At 41.7% G+C, this 24,182-nt stretch overlaps 1 protein-coding gene across 1 annotated transcript; it reads right to left on the bottom strand.

Annotated features, from left to right (window-relative positions):
• Nucleotides 1-884: 884 nt before the first annotated feature.
• Nucleotides 885-23,964, bottom strand: aclya (ATP citrate lyase a). Its single transcript, XM_084743688.1, has 28 exons — nt 23,677-23,964; nt 22,514-22,684; nt 19,520-19,642; nt 17,273-17,335; nt 16,784-16,974; nt 14,210-14,289; nt 13,535-13,665; nt 11,894-12,012; nt 10,879-11,015; nt 10,722-10,783; nt 10,516-10,633; nt 10,224-10,378; nt 9,492-9,585; nt 8,157-8,298; nt 7,808-7,976; nt 7,613-7,717; nt 7,332-7,528; nt 7,173-7,254; nt 6,455-6,565; nt 6,224-6,351; nt 4,845-4,938; nt 4,551-4,705; nt 4,310-4,460; nt 3,306-3,449; nt 2,959-3,072; nt 2,763-2,845; nt 2,453-2,529; nt 885-2,082 (listed from the first exon to the last, which is right to left on the bottom strand). Exons 2-28 carry the CDS (start codon nt 22,670-22,672, stop codon nt 1,988-1,990), a joined length of 3,279 nt encoding a protein of 1,092 aa, XP_084599814.1. The 5' UTR covers nt 22,673-22,684; nt 23,677-23,964; the 3' UTR covers nt 885-1,987.
• Nucleotides 23,965-24,182: the final 218 nt, after the last annotated feature.

The following is a 24,182-nucleotide window of genomic DNA, read 5'->3' as shown; positions in this document are numbered from 1 at the left end:
ATGTGACTCCAGTGAGGTGTGCAAAGGGTGAGAGGCGTTATCCATAATAATAAGCAGTTTCCTCACCATCCTCCTCTCTGACGCCTCCACCAAAGGCTGCAGTTCCGCTACCAGGACAGAACCAGCTTTCCTGATGAGATTACTGAGTGTGTTGGCATCAGCAGCCTTCAGCCTGCTGCCCCAGCACACTACAGCGTAGTAGATGATGCTGGCCACCACTGAGTGATAGAACATCTGCAGCATGGTTCTGCAGATATGAAAAGATCTCAGTCTCACAGTCTCAGTATGACATCGAGCATGATCCTGCACAATCTGTACTGTGCAACTATCCTGTAAATGCTACACGCTGTGTATTACATGTGTGCAATTTAAGTTAAAAGTGTATATAGAGATATCAAAAGTGTTAAAAGTCCTTAAATGTAGGAGGTAAACCCAAACACGAGCACTTGCTTAACAGTTTAATCTGGGCTGAGGTTAACAGAAATAACATTGCACACACTCTGAATTCTTAGATTACATTAATTACATTTTATTTCACTCAATTAACACAGTTGTTAACTTACAACAAATCCATACAGAGGCACGTCGAGTTCACACTGAAACAGTTAAAAACACAAACATTGTGACAACACCGGTGAGGTTTGTGGTTGTCCACAGAATTATTCTACTTTTGTAACATTCACAGAAAAGATGACACTGATGATGGCTGCCATACCTTTTCTTTCAGACCTCATTAATTGTGGGGAACATTTATAATTTTCTTTCATTTCGAGAAGATCATTTTCTCCTGCTCTCGGAGTCTAATGATTATGAGCAGACTGTCAAGACACAATTTCCCTCCACTGGATACAAACACAGCCGTCTGACAGGTGTGTGTCAAAGTTAAACCTGCGTCATCTTAATTGGTTTTATTCAAATAAAAAAGTCAGCATGTAATTATGGAGCAACATGTTCGACATTTGGTCTGTCATGATCTTTAAAATCCTACAAAGAAATGAAACAATAGGATAGAACAATCTTCATTAATTCAAAAAAATACGAAGACCTAATGTATTAATCGTGAAAATATAAAACAATGGCATTTAACTGCTGTAATTAGTTGCTGCTGATGCAGAATATTCCAATAATGACTCAGTTTGTTGTTATGGGATTAGTGCAATTATCTTATCAAAAACTGTGAATATTTAATCTTTTCACAGAAGACAGTACTATAACTGCAGTCTGGGACCTATGGCAAAAGATACCCTAATCCATTTAAATAACGGGGGAAAAAGACATTCAAGTTATATATTTAATTTTTGTTCTTATGACTAACAACACTCACTTTCCATTGAGACCCCTTTAGAAAATACTCCTGTGTTTTCCATCAGCTGAAAAAGAGCAACACCTGCCAGGAAAATGGTCCCGATTGCCACAGAATTAAGCAGACTCATGTTTCACTTGTGTCAAAAACATTCGAGAAAATCAAAACTATAACCGTACCATTGAATTTTCACTATTTATACACCTATACATAAATAAAGCTCTGATCTACAGGATGTTCAGGCATTATTGCACTACATGTTCACCCCTTGGGAGCAATGAATAGAGCTGCACAGAGACACAACAGTCTGTGGTACAGACACACACATGCTTGGTTAATACAACAATGATGTAATATTTGGGGTAAATAACAGTAACATGAGAGCGGTGGTGGTCAGTCGTCGAATAATCCACCTTTAATCCCTCACCTGTACAGTCAGTCCCTGACTTTGTTTGTCTGGAGTTTCACAGTTTTAGCAGGTTTCACGTCACAGAACTGCAGCACTAACAGGTTTGCAAAACTAAAAACATACTCTCTTCTTCAATTTACAGCTATATTAACAGTAACATCTTCCCTATGTTATGCCACTGTTTTCGGGGTGACATATCACAGTATGGGCGGGTGGAGAACTGTCAGCCGGGGGCGAGGGGATTTTGGGGACGCTCTCTGGTTTAGTCCCTCCGGTTACATGGACATGTGTTCTGGGAGCACGTAGGAGATGTCATCCCAGGGGTGGCGATACAGACCCTGCCTCAGCCTCTTCTGGTCCAGGTAGTGTCCTGAGGAGATACGACAAGGAAGGTTTGACTGTCATCAGGGATGTAACCGTGCAAGAAAAAGTCATAAATCATCAATTAATTGGTTTGAGTAATTGAGTAATATTGGCATGAACTGTCTTTGGCAATGCATGTTTGTACAACTGCTAAACAAACAATGCAGTAGTCAGTAGCAGCGCTTTTATAAAAATAAAATAAAAATAATGGATTAACTGACCATGTAACATCACAGTAGATATCTTCACAGTCCAGTATGATTGAGACACTTTTTTATTGCATTATCACAATATTCAATATATTGTTACATCCCTCATTGTCCTGCATGGTATTGGTGTACACCGTAGCGATGTGTGTGTACACAGAAATGACTCACCAATAAATCCCATGCTGCGTCCCAGGACAAAGATGCCATTCAGAGCTCCAATTTCCACAAACTCATCAGCTTCGTCCCTGTGGTGGGTACAATTGACAACAACGATAAGAGTGGCTGCACACAGTGTCACCATGATACTGCTTATTTTGTACATAAACTCAAACACATTGACAGTAAGTGAAGGGCAGGCTGATGCTTTTAATTTGAAGAGGTAACGGTGCACCAGAGCAGGGCTCCAAATCAACTTTTTTCCCCTCAGTGCCCCGGAACTATCCCGAATAATTAAGTTGGCCAGTATTTTTTTTCTCACCGTGTAAAACCACCACAGGTCCTGAGCAGGTCCACAAAGGCCACGCCAATGAAGCCGTCCACGTTCAGGATCAAGTTGGGTTTCTAATATGATAAAATAAATACACAGGGGGAAAAAAAGATCACGTTATTTAAAAATGGACGGTGTCACTATTTAGTAAAGGCTGTGAAGGACAGGATGAAGTGATAAATCTTACCTTGGACGTGGTGATCTTCTCTACATCCAGAGCGTAGTCCAGCAGCTGAGTGGAGGGGAAGTGCTGCTTCACAAAGTCCTTCAAGATCTGGACTCTCATGTCTGGATTGTTGATCTGGGGAAGCATAAAAAAACTTTTCATTCAAAATCTTCCACTTCCATTCAGTCTCGTTTTCCTCCATCTCTAGTACTTTACATGACATTTCTAGCTCCAAAGCAATATTGACAACTCTTCTCCCTGTGTTATTTAATATCAGGGTTTAACAAAAGTAGCTAAACTCTGATTTACAGATCATTCTGCTGCTGTTCACACTGGATACACACATGCTAAGGAGCCACGACACTCACCGACTTGACTCTGTGTCCGATGCCCATGATCAGCTTGCCTTCCTTCTTCATCTTGTTGACAAACTCCATGGGCAGCATGCCGCTGTCAAACGCCTTGCTGAACTGCTTTGCTGCAGCATCCAGAGCGCCTCCAAAGCGGTCACCCTGAAAAGGGACAAAAAGGAAACTAGTCAAGCAGCAGTTTACACCCATGTCTGTCCAGACTTGAACAATATATACAGTCAAGACTTTGAAGGAATTTATTAGAAGGTATTAGGGTTTTTTGTTTTTTTCACCACATTGAATTATTCACTGAAATCACACATGTCAAAGTGAGAAACATGTTGTTTTCACTTAGAGCAGAGGTGTCAAATGAAACCACATGAAGCCCAAGTTGATCTCAAGTGGGTCGGACAAAGGAGACCAATGCAAAATAATCTACAGATAATGAAGACTCTGTTTTCACTGTTTTAGTGATGATGACCAGCCTGACATGAAGCGTAATTTGTTCAACATTTTAAAATGTGACACAATGTGAATTTTTTTTTTCTAGACTGTATACTGTTCTCCAAAGCATACATGCCTCCTCTGCTGTTCCCAAGTCAGAGGTGTCAAATATAAGAAGACCAGAGGAGTACAGAGGACTGATGGCAAGATGGACATTATGATGCAACAGTGAAGTTGACCTTTGACCTTTTTGATATGACACATCATCACTTCATCATCACACTACTTATGACAAAATTTCACATCACGTCTAGGAGTTCTTGAGATATGGTGAAACACATGATTTACAAGGTCACAGTGACCTTTGACCTCCAATTTCTAATCAGTACATCTTTGAGTCCAAATGGAAATTTGTGCCAAATTTTAACTTATTGCATCAAGGCATTCTTAAAATCTCAAGAATGACTGACTACTGACTGACCACAGCTTTCACCAGCAGGGAGGCATAAAAAACACTTGTGGTGAACTTTTGCAGGTTGGTAAATGAGGTGCATGGATCGCAGGTTTAAGTGTCTTACGATGGTGAGGAGGCCGGAGGTGAGGCTGGAGATGAGATCTTTGCCAGCTCGAGCGCAGACGATGGTGTTGTGGGCACCAGAGACAGCAGGGCCGTGATCAGCCGTCACCATCAGGCACATCTCAATGAACTGACAGGCGTACCTCGGCAACCTGCGCTCACAAAATGAAATCCGGTGGTTACGTGGTCATTGATTTCTCAAGAGCTTCTTAATCATAACCGCTGGATTAAAGAATGCTGACCTCCTCTGGAACCAGAGAAGCCCTAGGGTTCCTCCCAGGCCGATTTCCGACTTGAAGACCTCAGTGATGGGCATGCCGGCGTAGATGAGCTCCTGACCCCTCTCGTCACAGATGCTGGTCATGAAGGACGCAGGTTTACGGATCAGACCCAGCTCCTGCAGGGCAAAAAGATGCGAGAAGGAAAGACTTCACTCCATGTGCTTGTTCATTTTGAAACAACAATTGTTTTGTATTGCCCTCATCCGATTAGTTCAACACCTGATGCATGAAGATATTGCTCAGAGGCATACTCACTCGTGCCCAAGAGTAATCCATTGGCACAGTGGGAGGAGGCATCTCTTCGGCTGGCTGGATGACTCCTTTGGCAACAAGGTCATCATACACAGATCTGCACGCATGAAAAAGACACAAACCTGTGAGATGAGCTCAGGAATCATTATAAAAAGTGTTGTTATATTAGGAAAAATACACTAAACTTCTTAGTTTTTATCTTCTGCAGCGAGCATTAAGACTCATACATAAAACTGGTTCATCTCAACCATTATTTTTTCAGTCAGGCATCATCAGTGTTTATCAAGTCAGCGAACTACAAATTGCCTTTTTGTGCACGACTCTTCCTTCACATTTTCATGACCTGAATTTCTAAAATTAATGCCATCATTATTTCACTCAAATTAACTATAAACGCAGGCCTTCCATCCTTAAAATATTTATTTCTTCTCATTAATGGATTAAGATATGCACTGGAGAACATTTTACTTTAAAATAATTTTCCTCCAAGGGCAGAATTATTATGGGCTGATATGAATCTGTGTATATAGATGTTCATTTGTTTATTTGTATTTGTTTTTCATTTTTTCATTATTGCTTTACAAATTATTTTGTATTTTATTCTCCTAGAAGTGTATCTTTTTTTCATTATTATTTTACAATTTATTTTGTATTTTATTCTGTTTAAAGTGTGTGTTTTGTGCCCAGTTGGCACATATGTATGACTTTGGTTATTTGTGTTCTTCAAAACAAAACTTAATAGAATGTATTTGAATGGACCAACAAATTTCTGTACAGTGTACCATAAAACACAAAAGTATTGTAAGTTTAAAAAAAGAAAAATTGAAGATCAGATTGTTATTTTCATGTAAACTAACATGCTGATGACCCCGTTTAAGACGCTTAGCTTATTGTTACACACTTGGACAAGAGACAGCGAGGCAGGTCATGTTACATTGCATGCTTGATTACATCCAGTGTGTTTTACTTCCAGGCTTAAATAAATGTGATATCTGAGGATTAATTTACAGTTTTCTTATTGTATCATGGCACACAATCTAATGTTAACGTTAGCTGGGAGCTGGTTGAATGCTCACAGATGTCTGATGGTAGTTTCTGGATTATCACACATGGTGATTTAGCTTGAAATATGGCTTGATATCACCCCAGACAGTCACTTTCCATTGTTTTTTAAGTTGCTGATCAATCAGCACACGCTAAAATGAAAACGTATCAGATTCTTTACATTTACACGACTCGTAACCTGGAACACAGCAATTTAACATTTGAGCTTCCAACCCTGCGTGTGACTTCAAAGGAAAATGGCCGCTGTGGGAATATGATGAGGAACATTTATGTTGACATGATGAATTGAAGGACTGAATATGACAGCGTGCACTGACTTGATAATCTCTCCCAGCTCATCAAAGCTCTTGGGGACGAAGGCACCGGCGTCCTTCAGAGCCTTGTTCTTAGCTACTGCGGTCTCAGAAGCCTGGTTGGCACAAGCTCCTGCATGGCCGAACTGAACCTGAGGGGGGGAAAAAGGTTCAACACGGGTCAGAAACGTCATTAAAACCACAGTGATCCACTGAATATCTCATTATGCAGTGCCTGACATGCAGCCCTCTCACCTCTGAGGAGAACATGGTGGCACAGGTGCCGATACACCAGCACACCACTGGCTTTGTGATCCTGCCCTGTTTAATCGCCTCACAGATCTTGTACTCCTCTGTGCCTCCAATCTGTGGAAGGCAGAAGCAGATAAGACATGTATCAAATAAATATTTTCTGTCTCTTGGAGGATACAGTCATCTGACAGGTTGTGGGAAAGGGGGCATTAGGGGTGTAAACTTTATATCATGAGAAACACTGAAGGGGAAGAAGGACAAGTACTCAAGTCATGTGACTTCATGCCAACATTCAAAAATATGCTCATAATTTGTATTTTAAAAAATCCAAAATGGTGGTGCATGTAGAAAAAGATTCTGGCCATGACAGAAGTGTTGCTTTAAAAATAGTTTTTAAGTAGGATTTTTATATTCTTGTTGAAAAATAATTAAGTTTTCACAACTTTGATATGCAGGCATTCTATGTCTGTATCCCAGAGGACATATTGTCCAGATAAGGGTATAAACCAGGGATAATCACTCACAGATATGCTTATGTTTAAAGGTCTAAACTCTGCAGACAGTTTTGTTGATTGATTCAGCAGTGTATACATGTTTTTTGCATGATTGTCAATGCTTGTAATTTTTTCCAGTTTGCTCAGTTTCCATTGCTAATAGGATATTGCTTGCTCAGTTAAGGGTTAAATCTGCAGGCAGCAGTGTGTGTAGATTTGTTCCTCACCTCTCCCAGCACAACAATCATCTTCACTCCCGGAGTGTCCTGGTAGCGCAGCACGTGGTCAGTGAACACGGAGCCTGGGTATCTGCAGAGCAGTGTTAAATTACACACCGATTCAAACCCACATGTATACATACTGCAGATTAAAGATAAGATACAAACCTGTCCCCGCCGATGGCCACACCTTCAAAAACGCCATCAGTGGTGCGGGAGATTATGTTGTTGAGCTCATTGGACATGCCGCCCGAGCGGGACACGTAGGCCACGCTGCCTGGACGATAGAGCTTAGAGGCGAGGATGTTATCCAGCATGCCTCCTGTGTTCCCAATCTTAAAACAGCCTGGCTTGATTCCTCCAACCTGCATAAGAAAACACACAGATTTGCTTATTTGCTCAGATAAAAGAGAGTGAAATCATGATAAATCTAATAAGAAGTGACTAACAGTTGCGGGTCCAATGATTGTAACACCCTTCTCATCCGCGGCCTTGATGATCTTCCTGGTGTGAGCTTCAGGGATTCCCTCAGCGATGATGGCAATGGTGTGAATCTGAAAGCAATCAAATAAAAAGCCTTTAGTGTTTTTTTTTCCCCAGCTGTTAAGTACCTTCCATATGGTGCAGGATGAGGGTGCGCTCACCTGTGGGTACTGCATGGTCTCCATAGTGCTATCGAAGGCCGAACGCAAAGATGCAAAGCTGATGAGCACGTCCACATCTGGGTGCTTCTTCATGGCGTCACTCATGTTCTTATACACAGGGAGGAGGATCTCTTTATGGCCCCAGTAGAACTTCTGTTTGTGGTCTCCGCTGAAAGACAGAGGGAGAGTAATTATAAGCACATCATCCTATGATAGCATTTGTCATACTGTAAAAGGACACCATTTACTTAAGAGATTCTTATTACATTAAATGTGCAATTAAGTTCCATTACACTAACAGCAGGACAAAGAAAACAGGAGCTCAGGAGGAAGGGCAGAGTGTGCTTACGTGAAGGGGTAGACCATGGCTGCGACAGACGGCTCGTCTCTGGAGCAGACGTAGTCGAAGTCCAGCATGCCCTGCACCGCCCGAGTCTGCATACCCCACACGATGGACTTGGTGTGTTTGGTGAAGAGGGTAGTCGCCTTGGCTGCAGGAAAATGAAAACTGTTACAGTTACAATTACAGTTACTGTTACAGAAACTAAACACCAGGTCACTGAAATGTATTATTTCCTCCGTTTCCTGTGCATGTCAAAAAAAAAAAAAAAAAAAATCCTCAATTTTATATATTTTATTGATTGTATTCTTTCATTTGCTTACGTGTGGCACCTCTGGTTTCAGACAATTTTCTTGTTATTGAAGTGCTACTCTTAAAATTCAAAAAACATATTTACCAAACCATTGAGAAAGTGGCTGGGGCCCCGAGCAGTTTTTACTTGGTAGAGCACCACAAATGGAGTGTGCACTTAAAAATGTTATTTATAGCTTTGCTTATTTCAGCCAAATGTTGCTGCAAAACTGGACAGAAAAAGAATATATGAGTGCAGTTGGCTCTCATAAATATCCTCTTGAATATCCTTTGTTTTTTAGACTTTGCTCTGAGCACTTATTGTATTTTTTATCCACGTATTGTAAGATTTTCTCCTGCCTTTAATAGTCATTTTATCAGATATGTACATGTTCCAATACTTGGCCATTTGGTCATTTCCATTTCCATTTCTTTTCACTTTGCTGATGAACAGTTTCATAACCAAACAGTGACTGGTTTAATTAAAGCAGCATAGTGGCAGTTGATTAAATTTGATAAAACCAGCCCACCATAAGGTTTAGTTAATTTAATTGTATTAAGTTTTATACAAGGTTTCCTTTCCCCCCAAATAAAGTGATCAAATTTAACTGAATAAAGTTAAAAGAGAAATTATGATGCCACTGAAATGAAGATTAAAGAAAATCAATGAGGCCATTAGGGTCTTTAGTGAGATCAATAAGATAGACTGCAAAGTGTTTCAATGCCCAAAAAGCTTCACGTCTGGGATTGTAAACCTCGTTTAATGGCCTTCTGATTTTTTTTAATATAATTTCAGATGTCCTAGATTAAGTGTGAGTGTCTCTGATCATGTTGCACTACAATGAACTTCTATTTTAGTGTGTGTGGACTGCAGGGTCCTCCTGCTGTCCAAAGGGGGAGCTATAATACCTAAACTAATCCATGCATGATCTCAAGGCGTCTCCCTAAGACGCTGCCCAGCAGTGGACCCATGCATGAACACACGTCAAAGCCTCAGCAGTCACAGAGCAAAGATTTCCCAGTGCGTGTCTGTGTGTGTGTGCGTGTTCTCACCGATAGGAGCTCCAGTTTTGACTTTCTTGGCTGGTGAGCCCTCAACTCTGGCTCTGTTTTCAGAGAAAGAGGCAGTTCTGCTGGATGCTGGGGTCTGGAAATGACAAAAAAAAATAAGATTACTCATCCATTTTTTATCTGTCATGCATATTTGAAGAATTGTTTCTGTTAATGAGGACAGCTCTGTTGAGAACTGATCTGCTTAAACTGTAAAAACTGCCAAACCAGCAGTCCTTAAGCTTCATAAAAGGGCAGGGTTAGACATGCACCTGCACAGATGTTACATAGTGAGTTGTATGCTGTGTCTGTTCCCTCGTGTCATTTTTCCTCCTCATATATCAACCAGCCAAATGCATGCATGTATGTGCACACATGTGCAGGCCCACGCTCACTGTGCAGAAAGCCCACGCACTGCACAGACTTAATGGACGCCTCGGGGCAGTCGCAGTGTGTTAGTGACTGTGGTCTCACAACTATTTGAGTGCAAGCAGCACACAATGCCCTGCGATGCTCTTACACAAAAGAGCCATCGGGCTTCTGATAATCTGGTTCACTAAAAGGACAAGACAGTAATAACTGAAACAGAGGCTGTGGCATGCAGGTCTTCTGCTCGCTCTGCCGCTAAACTGCACCGCGCTATTGGTGGAGCTGATGATGTAAATTCACTGCACAGTGAGCCGACGCCACATCATGACAGCCTATTTGTCTCCGTGGAGTCAGTAAGTGTCATACCGATGTGCTGCCGCTGGAGTTGAGGAGGAAGTTGGCAGTGTGGGCAGCAACAGGAGGCTGGTTGGGGATTGGCCGGTGGCCCAGTGCCATGCCAACAATGGCAGTCATGTGAGTTTCTGTGCCAAAGACGTGGATGGGAATCCCAGTGGTCTTGCCTGAGGAAAGTAGACAGATCCAAATTAAATGTAGGAAAACAAGCAGGTGCTTGCAGATGAAATACGCATTAAAGACATGCATTCACACTTAAAAGATAGAAGTATAAATCAGTGTTAAGTTAGAATGTGCAACACACCAACTTCTCCCATCACTCTGAGACCCTCCTGGTAGTTGGGGCCTCCACGGCGGACAAAAATGGTGACCTCATGCTCCTTTAGTGGCTCCTGATAGTCTCTGATAGCTCGAACAATCCCCTAACAGAGACAAGGACATGCTCAGTGAATAATCTGATATTAAGTATGTAATATTAAGGCTACTACATAAACACAAACTGTACTGTACCTTAAATGTTGCTGCAACATTTGTGAAGTTTGCAATGCTCCCCCCGATGATCAAAACTTTTCCTGGAAAAAAACATCATGATGGAAACATCAGTCTGAAAAAAGGAAGAGTGCTTTGCGTACATACACAGACAGTTTGGACAGAGGAGCTTTCCTACCATCTTGGTGCTTCTCTCTGGTCATCAGAGACAGGATGGTCTTGGCGTAGTCGTAAGTCTGCTGTTCGCTTGGAGCTCCTGAATACTCCCCATAGTTGGCAAGTTCATCGACGCCACCCAGGTCACAGATTGTGTCACTAGGAGAGTTTTACATCAGGGATGGCAACAACAAATGCTTTGACAGTCATATCTGGTTGCAGACCGGATTTCCAGCTCCAACAATGCTCCACAGTTTTAAGAAAAATCAGATGATCAGAGCTAAACTTTGGTATCCATTCAAACACTAAGACTGGTTTGTTTTGCATCAAAGATTAATTTAATCTAAGATTATTTTCAATAAGAGTTTAGTTAGAGTTTAATGAGAGTTTAGTTTACTCATGATGGCTCAGCAGAGAAGCTGTAAGTCTAAAGTTAATACTGGATTTTGGTGCAACAGAATTAAATGTAATCTGGGATCAATGTAAAAACTAAACTGAGGGTTAAAGAGTAGTTAAAACTGAACCCTTTCTAATTTTAAGATAGATTGGTGCAACCTAATTTAAAGTTAAATAATGATTTAATTGGGTATAAACATGAATAGAGCCCTGCCTAAATGCACCTTTTCTCACTTTTCTGAATTAGAAGTACATCGTGAACAGACACAGTAACTTAACAGTACACAGAGGGAATAATTAGTCATGGCTGATGTGCCCGCACGTCACGCTTTTACACCCCCGACAGACGGCGGGCATGAGGGAGACGCCGCTCATTCCTCCAGACTCTCACTAAAATGGCACCATCTAAGAATCTTATGTATCAGGCAGCTGAACGGGCAGAGTCTGAGCTGCTGCACCATCAGTCTCACAAATGCATCAGCGGCGGACTCTCCTAATGCTAAATCTGATTATGTGCAGTGTAATGAGGATAACGTCAAGGAATGATTCAAGCAACCAAAGTAAAACATCCAATTGGATTATTTCAGATACATGGCCGCTAAGGTCTTATTTATTTTACATAGTTTGGTTCTGCTGGGTACCTGTACACCACTGAGGCACCTCCTCCTGCCACCATGGTCCAGATCCTGCCTCTGGGGTTGAGCAGGGTCAGTTTGAGACTGGCACCACTCTTGGCATCGAGGTCGGCAATATAGGCTTCCTGCAAAATCAAAAACAAAAGGTCAAAGAACGGTTTTACAAATGCTACAGAGGCAGGGGGAGGCGCGTGTGTGAGTGCATGTGTGATTGCAGCCTTAATCAGAACAGAAGTCAAGCACCTCTCCATATGGCCACAATCCATAACCTGTGCCTGTGTTGATTTTAAAGAGCTATTAATTGGAAATATTGTCTAAATATTAAGAGTCATGGCGGATGTGATGTGCATCAGTGCTTGTTTGTGACAGTCGGGGCCACAGCTGGTGGCTGAGAGTAAAAAAGCTCCCAATCAAAGGCACCCGCTGTCCCTCAACTCCACTCTAGACTCACAGCAGCCCAATTAGAGCCCTTCTGGTGCACAGACAGTCTGTCTCAAACAAGCCCCTGCGTGCATCTGCCAAAAATAGAAAAAATTAGAGGAGTGCACTCAGTAGGATGCACATCTCTGCCAGGTAGACCGAAAAGAACATTCAGATTCAACCCCTCCGGGTAACACTTTATATTAATCATCATTAATAAATTGTAAGTTTATAGTTAATTAACCTTTAGTTAATAGTCATTTCACTGTTATTACATGGTTTTGTTAAATACTTGATTCTGATACAATCTAGGGTCTATTATTTCTGTATGACAGACCGTTGCTATGGACACATCTGATCATAGAGTCTGAAGGAACAATAAAATCATTGTTAAAATCACTTTAAAATAAATATTTTGTGTCAAATAATTATTTTTTGGGTACAAAACCATGTAAGAAGCAGGATAATGTACAGTGAGCAGGTCATGAAATAAATCCATAAAATCATTTTAAAATACATATAAATGTGTGCAGGACCCCAACGCCAGTTCTATTTTCACAGTAATGACCTACTCACTGTACATTATCCCTTACTTAAAAAACAATACCATGATAACCATGTTTACTGATTATTAGTGATGCTATAATGTCTGTTATTTTATCATTAGTTTGAAATCATATCAAGGGACCAAGTTGGGAGAATTTTAGAGTTTGGTTCTTTGATTATGACTAGTGCATCTGTATGGATCTTTCCTTTATTCTATAGACATTTTATTCCTATTTGTATTATTGTCAGGTGAGAACAACACAAGTCAGTGCCATGAAGCAAAAATCAAGTCTGACAGGACGTAGGTGCCTACAGGCAGTGCAAGTGGCAATGCATATGGAGTGCACAAGATGCACTAGATTTTTAAGGATATCTGGTGCAGTCAATCAAGTGCAAAGGTCTCCAGTCATTTCTTTAAAGGCTGAGAGGGACTGATCGAGCAGAGTTAGATTCCACCATCGGGGAGCCACAGATGGAGGAGTCTAGCTAGTGACACTGAGCAGTGTTGTGGTGGTTGAATCGGGCATCTTTCATGGTTAGAGAGAAGTGAACAGAGCTCTAAGATTGGCCTTTTCCATCCTGCTTAACACCTGCAGTCAGCTTTTTCCTCTTTGGAGAGCAAGAGCAGCTTTTTGAAGCTGACAGACTGAAATGTGATGCTTTGCTACAGCACTGCCTCACCTCAGGATAAGCCTCCCTGCCGAAGGGTGGAGGAAACTCCACATCGCCCCACTTGGCCTTGCAGATGTAGTCCGCTGTGGCATCGATCTTGGCTGCCATATCCAGCACGTAAACTCCATCTTTTGTGACCACTGCAAGAAAAAAAAAAGAGTGTTACAATCACCCACCTACTGAGATTCAGCTTTAAATAGGTCATGGGAGGACAACGCTCAAGTACTGGTGACCACAACCACCCTGCCGTTCCTGTAGGAGGTGGAAGGAAAGGAGGATGAAGATGGGGAGGAGGTGGTGTGACATCAAAGCAGGAAGAGCTGGTCTCAGCAGCCATGCTACATCCACAGGAACAGCTGCCAGAGGGCATGTACTGGTGCCCAATTACTCCATTATAAACACATGCTGCCTTCATCAAACAGCGAGTGCATGAATTATTTACTGGTTTCCTCCCTCAGTGTTAAAAATGTGGCAGAAACAACTTCTGCCTCTTGGATTCAAGATCGTGCTTCATTATGCGTCGATGTTTTCACTCCCAATTCCCTTTTGACGTCCCCTTTCTAATTTCATAATCTGATAAGATATTTATGAATCAGTGTTGGAATAAAGTCTATATTGCATCGTGATTGCCTGTTCAGACACAGATCACATCACAGTATTAGGAGACAAAAACAAACAGCCTACCCAGTGGATTGATCTCCAGGTATGTGAAGAACAGGTCCTCATACAGGTTGAATAGTCCGACAATAAAGTTGGCCAGGATCCTGCAGAGAGACGACACAGTCAGCACATCAAGCTCTCAACTTTAAATCTGTTACTGCGTCCCCACACATAACTGCTGAAATAAGTAGTTAATTTCAAGCAAAAAGTGCCGATCATTGATTAAACAAACAAATAAACAAATAAAAAACAGGCATTTCTTTAAGAAGTCTGGGTAGTTTAAGACAAGAGAGGATCGATAATTTAGGATCAACAACTGAGGGAAGGGAATAGGGGATAAGTAGTTCTGATATGTAACATGGGGTCAGTCTATGCAGAGCTTTAAAAACAAATACAAGTATCTTAAAATCAGTTCTGTATTTCACTGGTAGCCAGTGACGAGAGTCCAGCACAGAGCAGATATGGTCTCTCAGCGAGGAGTCTCGCCGCTGCGGTTTGGACCAGCTGTAGGCGAGACAGAGCCGACCGACTGACTGACTCAAACATCAAGGGAAATGCAGCAGTCGAGGTGCCAGGAAATGAAAGCACGGACTATGGTCTCCAAGTCTTTAGCATGGAGAATTTAGTTTAATTTTGCAATGATCTAAGATGGAAGAAACCACTGTTGAAAACTCAACGCCAGAGGCCTGAGGGCAGCGACTGTGGGTGCCGAGTGGTCCGCTGGGCCAAAGACTAGAATCTTAGTTTTATTCTGGTTTATCTGAAGGAAGTTTTTTTTTTTTTTCTGCCATCGAGGCATTTACATCCACAGAGGGATGTATCTCCTGTTGAAATCAACAGAGTCACCTGCTCTGTGATGTGCTCTGGTGAAGTGGCTGCTGCGAGGCATCGGCCACATTTTATTTACCAGCAGGTTTTCTTAGATTTCGCAGATATCAGAACACTTTCTCTTTGTCTGTTTCTGTTGCTCTCCTCCGCTTCCATCACAGTTAGTTACTCAGTTTGTAAAGTTTGCAGCCGGTCATGCTGTTGCATTGCTTTGTGTACAATGACCCACAATGACACAGCTAAAAAAAAAAACAAAAGCTGAAACTTGTTTACCAACCACTGCTTTCACCCTCTCAACAGCGCATGTGACCATTTCTTTTAATAAGCGTGTCAGCTGATATAAAACTATATTTATGATTCCCTTTATCTATAATTCTTCATTGAAATGTCCTCCCTGTCCATTTAACTCTTTAATTTCTGGGTTATGCAATAGATTTACCGCTACAATTAATGCGTGGTGATTAAGAAGACAAAAGACCAGCATGGCCATTATAATTTCCACCTTATTTAAACCATGCTGAAAAACTACAGGCGATATCATTGAAGGACTGTTAAGGCTGATCTGGACAGGAAACAGCCCACCTGTAAATTAGCTGCAGAGAGCCTCGCTGCAGAGAACAAAAAATCTAATTTACATCCTCCTTCACATGTCAAAACAGAGCGGTGAGGAGTGGGGGGTTGCTGGGGGAGGAGGAGGAGGGTCAGTGTTTTGCTTTCCTCCTCTCCTGCCTGTCAGTTGTGCAGGCAGCTCGGAGCCTTTGTAACCACATCAGCCTGTTGTCAGGCCTCTGACTGGCCCGCGGGGGGGGGGGGACTGTGACCGAAACTCCCGAGTGACTCAGCTCCCCGTGTCTGTCTCTGACAGGAGGGCAGGAAAACTGGCCCCTGTGTGCGAGGAGGGTGAGGAGACGAGTGTATGGGGGTGAGCTCGGGGGTTGGCAGAGCGATTTCTGGGGCAAGCTTCTTCAATGTCAGCCAAGACAGTGAGTCTGGCCAGAATCTGCCGTTACGAGAACACCACCACAGAGATGGATGGGAGCGGTTGGAGGGGGCGAGCTGCTGTATCGTACCCATCAAAATAAAGGACGTGCTCTGAATGTGGCCGTAGTGTAAAAGAGGCTGGGGGTGGAGGCTGATCGAAGAAAGGCGAAGCATCGGAGAGAGATTGTCATTTGTCTAATGGAAACCCTCCGCCCGTCTCCGCCTGCTGCTGCTGCTCCCCCCACATTTACAGCCAATATCAAAGTGCTCTCTGACTTCATCTGTGAAACACTTTTGTTTTCCACTGTCGGTCAGGAGTTTAATTATATAATGGAAAATGACCACTTTCTGCCTTTTTTGGTGGTTTAATGTTGAGCTACCTCAATAAATTCATAGTGATAAAATGGATTATTAAAAACAAAAGTCGCAAATCAAGACAGGCTGAGTGGGAAAGCAAACCATTGTTAGTTTGCACATTTCCATGATCTTCAAAATACCAACAGGTGTGTTGTAGTGAGGCTGAGGCATGGCTTTCTTCTTTAGAGCACAGACTGTTTAGTAGCTATGGACTTAACACTTCAAAATAAAACCTTTAAGATGATTTGGTTAAATTCAGAATCCTCAGAATCACAGCACTGAAGCAAATCACGAAAGACTGAAAAACAAAATGCACCTCCAGACTGACTCTGTTTGACCTGAATGGAACAGGACAGGCCTGTTGTGTCCACCACTCACAGTAATTATTTAATCCATATCACTGACAACAAATAGTTTTTCCGTCTAACTCACGCTTTCTTGTCGTTGGGGACGTGGGTCAGCAGCTCTTTCTTCACAGAGTCTTCACTGATCTTTTCATCCACCCCAACCAGCAGCTTCTTCGCCTTGGCGTCTACATCTCCCACGTCCACCCCTCCCTCGTGGTGAAACAGGACATGGTCGCCCTCCCGGGTGGCGTAGATGCACACGTAGAACTCCTCCTCCTGATCAATGGATGTCAGTTTAGTTTTTGCTGTAATTCTGGCTTAAATTCAACTTTTAACTCCAATTTAAAATGTGGTTCAGTATCAACTTTTAACTTACACTTGAGGAAGTTTTAAATGGCTTCCTTTCTTTTTTAGATGGATTGAGCAAAATAATCAAGTTCAGCAGAGCTCTGCTTAACCTTAAAAATCAGTATTTACTTATTCTAAGCCTAGTTTAAAACTCTGAAAAGATCTTATCTTGGATTAAATTAATATCTGTTGTTTAAACCCAGTTTTACTGTAATGAGTGCCTTACCTGCTTATGGGGGACAAATGGCTCGATGAGGAAGTTCTTGAGAACACCTTTGGCTTTTCCCACCTGAGGAACATCAAGAAAATTGTTCTCTTATGGACTGAAATACTTAGCAGATAAAAGAAACAGTTAGGAGCAAAACAACACATAAGGATGAACTCTCATGTGTTAGAAAAACATCTCACTGGTCTTTAGATCGTGGGTGTTTCTGTATTAATGCATACTTCCTGAACTGGTGGGTGAAGACGGCAAAAGGTTTATTAAACTGATAAAATACAAAATAAAAATGACACAGGATGCCACTTGGCACAAGTGAACTGACGTTTCAAAAGAAAAAATGAGACAGGTTGAGAGGACGGAAAAAGAAAATGTCGTCATGCATTACTTCAGGCAGAGGCCCCGTCAACGCAGCCACAGCTCATTTGGCGAGGCTGTCATCGTTCCTCTGTTAAAGGCCAACAGGCACAAAGTAGAGAGCAGCCAGCCGGAGAGCACGGAGCGAAATAATAAAAGGTCGAAAGGGAGTTGCCATTTTGAAGAGTGCCAGAAAAAGGCGGAGATGGATGATGAGGGGTGAGAAAAAAAAAAAAGAGAAAGCCTGTCTGACTGAAAAACCCACAAGGGGCTCCGGTCAATTCAGATAAATGAACAGACACCTACATTCATTCCAAGCCATTCATGTCCTGAATGCAATTTGTGTTTGAATGATTCAGTTTAAGCACTTGCATTAACATGATTACACAAAACATGAAATAATCATTAAATGGAGTGAAAAACTGCAGCCTAGACTATCGGTTAGCAACGTGTGAAAAAAAGGAAGTGAAAGAATTTGCAAAGTGTAAATGTGGTGCTACTAAATGAAATTATTCACACTTACAGCCACTGGTGTCTAAAATGGCCTGTTCCTCATAACACTGTTTCTCTGATGAGTTGTCTTAAACAAGCTCACAGTGAGCTAAAACAAAATCATGCTAGCAGTGAGACGCAGTCAGAAGAGACATTTATGTAAATGGGAAACATGCTAGAAATCGATATGATGAGACAGTATTTTTACCTTTAACACGACCAAGATGGCCGCATTAATTTCTGTTACTGTAATGCACCGTACACATTTTAGGGAACCAAAATTAACATTAAGAGTCTAGAGCCATGCTAGCAGCTCACTGGTAAAAACTCATACTTCAATGGACCTTATACATTTCTAAAGAGCTGTGTGTAGGATTTAGTGGCATCTAGTGGTGATCTTGCAGATTGCAAACACCTCGCCTCATTCTCCCAAGTGTGTAGGACAGGGATACTCAGCATGCTTTGCTCGAGGGCCAGTTCTGCAAAATGACACAGGGCAAGTCAATAAGCAAGCATCAATGATAATAATGTTATTCATCAGATAAAATTGGTGATAAGGTTTTTGGTGAAAAATATTATGATATTTGATTTTGTCCCCATCTCTCAGTGCTATTTTCAGATGATTATACACTCATGAAAACATACTTGTGAATATTATATTCCATTTTTGCCACATTCTGCTGGTAAATCTCTGTAAATATTACAGAATGGACTTTTATTTCTTCAGAGTTAAAAATACGTTCGTCCAAAACATACCTCTCATGGCAATTTATCTGTGCAATTACTTCCTCTCACAAATTACTTCTACGGGTTAAGAGGACAATAAAGACAACAAACAAGCTGAGACTCTGCCCTAAGTGTCCACAACACAGCCGTGTCTTCATTTATTCTTATTTACTGCCACTGGCAGCTGCTGACAGTTTCATCTCATGTGCGAAGAGCTACATCCACACAACACACACACTGACGCTCCTCTTCAGTGCTTTATGAGCCGTCCTCGTCTCTCCATAACTTTATGAGGCAAAGCAGCGCCTCAGCGGCACAGTGATGGATCTTTTATGCTGACTGGAGAGAAGGACTCACTTTTTATTCACTGGGAACGCACGCTTCAGCTGACTAGACTGATTTACTACCAGTGGACCGATGCTGAGCCTCTGATCAATCCAGCCAGCTGTTTAGACAAACGCGTCAGGCAAAAGAAACACACAAACACTGAACGCATCAGTGCAGAGCAGCAGCGGAGGAGGGTGAAGGAGAGGGCAACGGGAGGAGGATCTCACTAAAACACTGGGACAATATTGACTGAGGGTGTGGTCAGCAAAGTGCACACGGTCAAACAGAGAGGAGGGTGGAGGTAACCGGCTGAGAAACATTAGATAGAAAAGGAGAGGGTGGATGACGTACCGCTGTCTCTTTCATGAGGCGGGGCTTCAGCCACTCTCTGACGCCGTTCAGGTCCAGGTTGACGCCGACCAGGCCCAGCTTCCCTCGCCTCTTGATCAGCTGGTCCGGCTTCACCACCAGCCTCTGGAGGAGAAAGATGAATACAATCATAAAAACACATAATAACACATAACTGCCTTAACTGAAATTTATCAAGCTGATATTTTCAAAGCCCACTGTGCATTTTATATATTTTTTTATTCAGAGCACAGATTACCTGAAATCTTACTGAAATACACAACTCAGTGATGTGCAACTGAAAAAATAAAGCTAGACATGCATCTAGGCAGGATTTCCCAAGCTGTTCTGTTGCATTCACATCAAGACAATATAGTTTACATAATGTACTCATTGAAGGAACCCAGCTGGACATGATCAAAGATTTCTGATTATCGATTGATTGCTTACATCATTCTTTAAGGAAAAATGCTCAAAAAAATCATCATGTGCAACTTCTGGACTCTTGGTCCAACAAAACAAGCAATTCGAGGTTGTCAACTCTGGGTTCAGGAAGTCATTATAAAGGGATGCAGGACATACATGTGGGACAATGTGTCTCTTGTGGGAATGTCTCTCAATAACCTAAGAAGAAGAAACTGGGTAACTGCCGTCACTTCTCTTCATGGAGCTTTTGTGTTCACTTAATCTCTGCTGTAATGAGTGTCTTACCAAGACAGGATAACACACAAGGACATTTAATCATGTAGATTACATGAGAACTGGAACATGTGATAACGTCACTGATAAAATACTTACACACCTGAGCACACAGATTGGGTGGAGCAACTTCTATTTAAGATCAATGTTGTCTGAACTGTTTGACACACTCATGACAAACGCTAGTGAGAAAAATAAATTGTAATGTAAAACAGGAGCAGTGTGCAGGATTTTCCTCTCTTTTCATGAAGTACAAAAATGTGAAATTGTCGGTTATCTTATTGCATTGAAAATCAGGCAATTACCAATCATCTGTGTCAAGCTGTTCATGTTGTGCATTGTGCTAATCGTGATGACAATTCATCATAGTTTTTAGGAGCAACTGATTCAGCAATCAATCAAGAAAATGATTTGCAGATTAAAGGAGAGGGATCATTAATTCCACATGAGTTCTATTTGTTTCAATCACAACACATCCAGCACAGATATATGTTCCGTAGTTACATCTGAAGAACTGTAATGACATCAAACTTAAAAAGTTTTAAAATAAAAGCATGACGGTCATTCATTCTGTGCAGGTTCATCCTAAGATTTACAACCTTATAGCTGAGGTGAACCTTATTTAATGGAATCTCTCATGTACGTCACTCCTTTCTGACGCAAAAGCAAAATTATATCCAGCCCCCACCGGCTGAGCCCGCTTCCTCTCACTTGCAAGTCAGATAAAGTGAATGACTTATGACAGTGGACCCATTAGCATCTGGGTGCTCGCCAGTGAGCAAAGAAAGAGGGCGGAGGGTGAAAGTTAATGCAATTTCCTAATCAATTCTACCGCAACACATATCTCCGTGTATCTGCCCTCCACATCCTCCTCGTACCTTCCAGATAAAAATGTCCAGTCGAGGGGGGGTGGGTTGGTGGGGGGGGCACTGAGGAGGAATGATATTTTATCCTGCAGGACGAGTCACAGAGTAATTAAATTAACTTCTATTACGGCCGATCTATCTGCTACTGCTTCGCTATGAAGAGCAGGGAGGGTTGATCTGATAGGAGGGCGATGGAAAACTGCAGCGTACCTGCAGAACTGCTTGTGCAAGAAATCCCACCCGAACTGAACTCTGACCTCCAAGTTACCTATGGAGAATTTTTCTATTGTGTTCGCTTCTGCATTCACACTTCATTCCCGCCAGGAGCTGCAGGATGGCTCTGCTGTCTGTGATGTCAACTAACAGGCGCCAAGAGACCACTCTGCAGCCAGCCTAAGTAATTGTCTCCATAAAGAGGGGATCATTTTTCACAGGCTTAAGGGAGTTACTGTATGGGCTATAAATTTGTGATATAACTACGGTATTTCCATCATTTGACCAAGTGCAAAAAAAATACCTCAGTCCTCAGTGGAACACTATACTTCTGCAACATCCTCACAAAAAATGAGGCATATCAAATAAAAATGATGTTTAACACTGGACTAAACAAAAGCTCAGTCAGATATTTCCAGGAACAGTTTCGTCATGTGAACACTGTGGGTTTGCATCATTGCATCATTAGGTCATATGTTCTGGAGACGCCCAGATATATCAAATTATCAAAAATTTCTCATAGAGTTTGCAGTTCCCAGAGCAGCCATCAAGGGGTCTAAGTCAACATCTAACGTAGCAAAAAAAAACACAGCTGGCATGAACATCGATCATACTTAATTGGAAACAGAGGACTGCACCAACTCATTCAAACCTTATGAGGGATGTAATGAAATATTTGGAGCTAGAGAAAATTAAAGTCACTCTGAAAAAAACCAAGGAGCGAAATTTTAGAGAATTCGCTGATCAATCCTCTGGCAAGAGTTAAAAGTGGTTCCTCAGACCGAGGGAGTTCTGAAGCATCCACTGCCCCTTTTTTTCTTTTCATTTCCCTTTTCTTTTTTCATCATTCATGGAGGGTTATATGTGATCAGCACTGACTGATCTTGAATATTAATATCTAAAGCTGAAGTTTGTTTGACACTTGTAAAGTTAGTAATGCATAAAATGATTAAACACTTGACAGATTACACAGACTATTAAAAATTATAGACAGCTACTAAAAATATGATAGAATCCACATTTTCTTCTCTTTTTTCCTTTTCTTACCATCTCTTAATTTATTTTGCTTTACAGTATTAGTGTCACAGTGCTTTTTTCTGTGGATTTGTCTGGAGGCACTGTACTATGTCACTATATGTGTTCAAAAAGACAATAACTACAGTTTTTAAAAAAAATCACTGTGATATAACAACATAACATCTGGTTCTTTTTGCCTCACCTCTGTGAGGAGCCATGGGTGCTCTTTCGCCAGTCGCTCGAAGTCCGTCTCAGGCGTCACGTTGGCGTATCTGAATCGGTTCTGGACTGCAGCCGAGGTGCAGATGTATTTGTAGAGGAACTCCTTTCCCGTCTGCTCGGAGATGGCTTTGGCCGACATGGCTGCTCGGGCCTGAGAGGAGGGGAGGACGGACAGAGAGAGACGGATTAGGAGACGAACAGGTGAACAGTGAGATGGATGAATACAGAGCAGGTGTAGAGATGGAGAGAGATGTCAGATCTCCGTTATGAATAACAAAAACAACACGTTTGACATCTTCTGCTGTCAGAACAGTCAGGAAACGGTCTGGTAACCTGGTGACTGATAGAAAAACTTTGTGGCTTGTATTTTCTGGAGCCTGACTGAAACTGGGTTTTCATGCAGCCCTAATCAGCACATACTGGACATCATATTCACCAATACTGATATAGACCGATGTAGCTGTATTGGGCCAATATCAGCTGACTGATATATCTGTCTGGCTCTCGTATTTTCTAGGGGTGTTACAATTTCAATATTGAATTGAAAATTGATCAAAAAGACAGAATCTGTAATTCTTCCAGGGCATAAAACCAATGAACTAACAAAAAAAAGACTTGATTCAGTTTAAATGAACAATGTCTGGAAAACTGGAAACGACATTGTCACCAAAGAAATGCAATCCAGCCACAGCTAAAAATAAATTGTAGCAACAAGGAAGGAAAAGTTTAAAAAGAGCCTTTATTACAGAGAAGCAGCCACACCTATACAGTAGCACCGGTCAACGGGAGGCAACCACATGACCCAAATAAAGACAGCAGGTGAAACTGATCAGACACAAACATGAGATAACACAAAAAAAAAAAAAATTAAATCATCATGTAATCATAACCTGTCCTGTAAAGTCATTACAGGATAAAAAATAAATATATATAAGAAAAAAAAGTCTTCATTTAGACCTAGATATTTCGAAAAATCCGGTTGATTTACCCAAAAACCCTCCCCTTGGTTCAGTTTAAAATCTAGTCATATTGAATCATGGATTAAGAGAATTGCACCCCTCGTATTTTCCATGAATTATAGAAAAACTGAGGGAAAACCCTGCCTGAGATAATTAAGAGACCGCAAGAAAACGAGACACTTACTGTAGATTCAGTGCTTATATCCCTTTGCACAGTCAGATTTTTTTAGCTTGTCTCATGCTGAACCCAGCAACACGCAGACAGTGAAGCCAGTGGAGCTAAATCCAACTCGATTAGCCTCGGTTTGCTTGACCTGCACACTAATGAGGTGATGGGCACTTATTTGCCTCTCGAACAATCAGATTCCTACTGGAGCTCCAGCAGAGACTCTGCAGAGTGGACTATAGCCAGCGGGATATAACTGAAGGGAAAAACAATCCACATAAAGGGACAGGTTGATCAATTATTAGACACGCACAGTGACAAGAAAAATATTTTTCTTCCTCCTTTCTGGCAGAATGTGACGGAAGTAAAGGGACAAATTCAATAACCTGTAATAGCATCAATAAATTTTACTGCTGAAGGGAGGAGATGGGACCTTTACACTTCGGCCACAAGCTTCATTCAGTGCAATCAATTCCTACAGACAGCTCACAACAAAACATCAAAAACAGCCATATTCAATAATT

This window comes from Lutjanus erythropterus, chromosome 19 (genome assembly GCF_056507025.1).
Source record: "Lutjanus erythropterus isolate fLutEry1 chromosome 19, fLutEry1.hap2, whole genome shotgun sequence".
Taxonomy (NCBI): Eukaryota; Metazoa; Chordata; class Actinopteri; order Lutjaniformes; family Lutjanidae; genus Lutjanus; species Lutjanus erythropterus.
Note: the sequence above shows the minus strand (reverse complement) of the source record. Positions and strands in the feature narration are given on the sequence as shown.